Source organism: Nanorana parkeri, unplaced genomic scaffold (genome assembly GCF_000935625.1).
Source record: "Nanorana parkeri isolate BGI_ZX_2015 unplaced genomic scaffold, ASM93562v1 scaffold404, whole genome shotgun sequence".
NCBI classification, from domain to species: domain Eukaryota; kingdom Metazoa; phylum Chordata; class Amphibia; order Anura; family Dicroglossidae; genus Nanorana; species Nanorana parkeri.
Genome location: NW_017306672.1, coordinates 102,731 through 106,866, shown reverse-complemented (window position 1 = coordinate 106,866; position 4,136 = coordinate 102,731). Strand labels below are relative to the sequence as shown.

The following is a 4,136-nucleotide window of genomic DNA, read 5'->3' as shown; positions in this document are numbered from 1 at the left end:
TGGTATGACCAGTGCCCACAATTGGGGGTGTGCGGGCCGGTGATCTGCAGCAGAGTGCTAGATTATGTGTACACATACATACAGATTCAGCACTCAGGGCCTCTGTTAATACAACTCTATATTGTATCTAGAGTTAGAAGAGCAACTAAGAAGCAGGAGCTGTGCAGATGAATCTTCTGGGCAAATGTTTCGAATGTGAAGTGAATGTGCATTGAATGTCACATTCATATTTTAGAAATAAAGCCCCTATGTGCTTTTTAAATTAAACTAATCTCATGGACTAGGGCAGTGGTGGCAAACCTATGGCACGTGTGCCTGAGCGGGCACGCGGGGCCCTCTCTGCTGGCACGCAAGCCCAGGTCCGCCGTACTGTTTAACTGATGGGCACGCAGGCACAGTAACAATTATTTGATATGTCGGATGTCGTTGTCGGATGCTGTGCAGGCGCACTGAGGGGAGTTGTAGAACACTATGGGGAGAGAAACCGCGCAGGCACACTGAGGGGAGTTGTAGAACACTATGGGGAGAGAAGCCACGCAGGCACACTGAGGGGAGTTGTAGAACACTATGGGAAGAGAAGCCGCGCAGGCACACTGAGGGGAGTTGTAGAACACCATGGGGGGAGAAGCCGCGCAGGCACATTGAGGGGAGTTGTAGAACACTATGGGGGGAGAAGCCGCGCAGGCACACTGAGGGGAGTTGTAGAACACCATGGGGAGAGAAGCCGCGCAGGCACACTGAGGGGAGTTGTAGAACACTATGGGGAGAGAAGCCACGCAGGCACACTGAGGGGAGTTGTAGAACACTATGGGAAGAGAAGCCGCGCAGGCACACTGAGGGGAGTTGTAGAACACCATGGGGGGAGAAGCCGTGCAGGCACACTGAGGGGAGTTGTAAAACACTATGGGGAGAGAAGCCGCGCAGGCACACTGAGGGGAGTTGTAGAACACTATGGGAAGAGAAGCCGCGCAGGCACACTGAGGGGAGTTGTAGAACACCATGGGGGGAGAAGCCGCGCAGGCACACTGAGGGGAGTTGTAGAACACCATGGGGGAAGAAGCCGTGCAGGCACACTGAGGGGAGTTGTAGAACACTATGAGGAGAGAAGCCGCGCAAGCGCACTGAGGGGATGTTGTAGAACACTATGGGGAGAGAAGCCGCTCAGGCATACTGAGGGGAGTTGTAGAACACTATGGGAAGAGAAACCCCTGCAGCACAACGAGGGGAGGTTTTGAACCACATGGGGGTGAGAAGCCTCGCAGGGCACTGAGGGGATGTTGTAGAACACTATGGGAAGAGAAGCCGCGCAGGCACACTGAGGGGAGTTGTAGAACACCATGGGGGTAGAAGCTGTGTAGGCGCACTGAGGGGATGTTGTAGAACACTATGGGGAGAGAAGCCGTGCAGGCACACTGAGGGGAGTTGTAGAACACCACGGGAGAGAAGCAGCGCAGGCGCACTGACACTAAGGACTGACACGAGGTTTCTGAGGTATCTGGCTGGCGCACGCACACTAGCGCCATAACCTCATATTGGAGAGCCAGGCAAGAGAGGAGGCAGCAGCGGCCCTCTAATCCGGCATATTAGACGGCCACTCACTGGGGCCCTGAGAGTCCATATATACCCCCTGAGAGCTCTTATAGATCACCTGAGAGCCACACAGCCCCCCTGAGAGGCCAGACAATGCCCCTAAGAGCCGCACAGCCCCCCTTAGAGCCTGCACAGACCACCTAAGAGCCCTTATAGATCACCTGAGAGCCCGTACAGACCACCTGAGAGCCTCTTGCAATGCATCGGGGGACTTGTGGTTCCACAACAGCTGAAGGTTGCCTATTCTTGGTCTACATTGATTGACTCCTGACCATTCCTGTAGAGGCACAGCTGTCAAGTGGAACCCAGAAAACATACCTCAGGAACACCTTCTGATGTACATACCCAAAAAAATAATGCATTCATCAATGACTTGGACCTACTGCACACTGTCTTGAAGTTGCTAAGGGTTAAAGTTTTCTGCTGGAAACTCGAATCAGAAAGTACTTTGTGCTCCTATTGCTCATAGGAAGGTGAATTGCCAGACAGTGCAACACACAACAAAGTACACTGAACCGCATGACCTAAAGGATAAGTGCACTTTAAAATAATAAAATCAATTTTCCCCCTTCAGTGAAGAATAGAGGAGCAAATACCTCAGCCAGCAAGAAGGTCTGGTATTCACTGCCTGGCCTGCATGGTCCACAGCCGTGTGTACAATTACCCTCACTAAAAATAAGGCTTATGTTTAGAAAGGGTCTTGCTATGCAATGTGGTACTCGTGCAAAGTGCCAAGCCTGGCAAGTGAGGTCTACTGCCACTTTTGGTGTGTTTGTAGCAGCCCTGCCAAAGCTGGAGTGCCACTAGTCTACATTTAGTGGGCAGCTAGGCTGTAGCCAACCTGAGTTCTCATTGATATTGTTTTCTGCACACATTGGGGTTCTCCTAAGCCTAGGACATAGGTTACTTCTGCCTGCTCCAGGGGAGTGTTCTCCACAGAATAGAGCAAGAAGATACCATGCTATGGATTATGAATAAGTATTGCACCCTGGCCACTCACTAGGAGTTTTGTTGCCAGTGATGTAGGGTAGGGAAGAAAATACATATTTGGGGAGCCCTTCTAGAAGGGTCCTTGCCAGCCAGGCTTTGTCTGGAGAGGATTCCAGGGTAAGAGATCCTGCCATAGCCTCCAATGCCTGCTGGCTGGGGAAGGTACGAGGAGTACAGAAGTCTTTTTGGCTTCTAGGCCTGCTGCCTGGATAGGAAACTGTTTCACTGCCAGTTCCTAAGGGTTTACAATGTGCCTACAGTATGCTAGGACCCGGGGGGAAAGAAAGGTGGCAGTAAGGGGTTGCATCTTCACAAATCAAAGATTGCTCAGTTCATTTCTGGTCTTGTCTTGAAGGAACACTACCAGCCTGAGAGAGGGGCTAATGATATGTTCATGCAGAAGTTACTTTTTGCTGCTACAACTTGGGTATTCCTAACCCACCCTCCTCTGAACTTAAGGCCAATACATTTTTTTTTTTTTAAACAGACAGAATGGAAACCTCATTTGGTCGCAGCTAGTGGGTCAGTGGATGTTTGGGCTTTAGCTTCAGGGCAAATTCACAGCGGAAGGCTAGGAGGGCCTGAAAAATCCAGCAGCTCCTTTGGGGGGTGAGTGCTAGGGACTGTAACTGTACAGGGACTGTAACTAAGTGCATAGGACCATCTTTGGGAAGGCAAGGGGTGATGCCAAGGCTACTTTTTACAAGTTCACATTTGGGTTCACAAAGGCATTTGGTGCAATGTGGATTTATATTCTTTGTGGCTATTGAGGATGAACGTTTATGTTCCTGGTGTTCAGCTTTAAGGCTCCTTCACATCAGCAGCCGCATCCTACCATGCTCAGAGGCGTTGCACTAATTACAACACATCGCACTGTTTTTACTTTTTTTGCAACTTTATTGAAATGTCACAAAATGACATTTCATTTATTCTATTCACAGCACAGGGTTGCAATGTGGGTGAAATGCGTCATAACATGCCACGTTAAAAAAAAAAGTGGAAAGTGGGGTGATGTGGCCTGAACACATAGGCCACAGGGCAATTTGCCTTGTCTGTGCACTAGGGCTGCCTTGGACAAGGAGACCCTTGAGGTAAAATATGGAGAAATGTGTATGCATTGCAAAGATGCTCTGGCTTCTGCAAGGGTTAATAAAAAAATGTTGCCCGGAGTTCTTCTTTAAGACTGCTGGAGCCCAGGGGAGAAGAGACTGAGAGGACCGGTCTAGCAACTTGGAGGAAAGCTGGGATCCGGTAGGTAATTCTGCCTTATTCTGGCCCCTAGACCAAAACAAGCAGTTAAAAGAGTAAGTGTTTTTCCCCATAGTTCTCTTTAGGGTCACATATACTAACCTCCTCCCGTGACCCAAAGCTCAGTATATTGCGAGCTACTGCCCGCTATATACTGAGAGCGCCGCAGCTGGGACGGATCCCAACAAAACTGTCTGGATCAACCGAGCTGCGGGAGTGACAGCTAGCTCTGCCTATCTAGAGGCAGAGCCAGCTGTGCCCGCCCCCTCCTCGGTCCATTCCTCCACTCAGCGCTGGAGGATCGGAGA

General features: G+C 50.3%; 1 protein-coding gene across 1 annotated transcript; it reads right to left on the bottom strand.

Moving 5' to 3' along the window:
• Positions 1-404: 404 nt before the first annotated feature.
• LOC108789521 (extensin-2-like) lies at positions 405-1,523 on the bottom strand. Its single transcript, XM_018559556.1, has 2 exons — positions 1,365-1,523; positions 405-1,142 (listed from the first exon to the last, which is right to left on the bottom strand). Exons 1-2 carry the CDS (start codon positions 1,521-1,523, stop codon positions 405-407), a joined length of 897 nt encoding a protein of 298 aa, XP_018415058.1.
• Between the last annotated feature and the right edge of the window lie 2,613 nt (positions 1,524-4,136).

Excerpts from the sequence above, each read along its gene's own strand:
- LOC108789521 (XM_018559556.1), bottom strand. The coding sequence starts at position 1,523 with ATGGCGCTAGTGTGCGTGCGCCAGCCAGATACCTCAGAAACCTCGTGT. Across the intron at positions 1,143-1,364 it reads TGTTCTACAACATCCCCTCA|TGTTCTACAACATCCCCTCA; the intron begins GTGCGCCTACAC and ends CTCTCCCCATAG.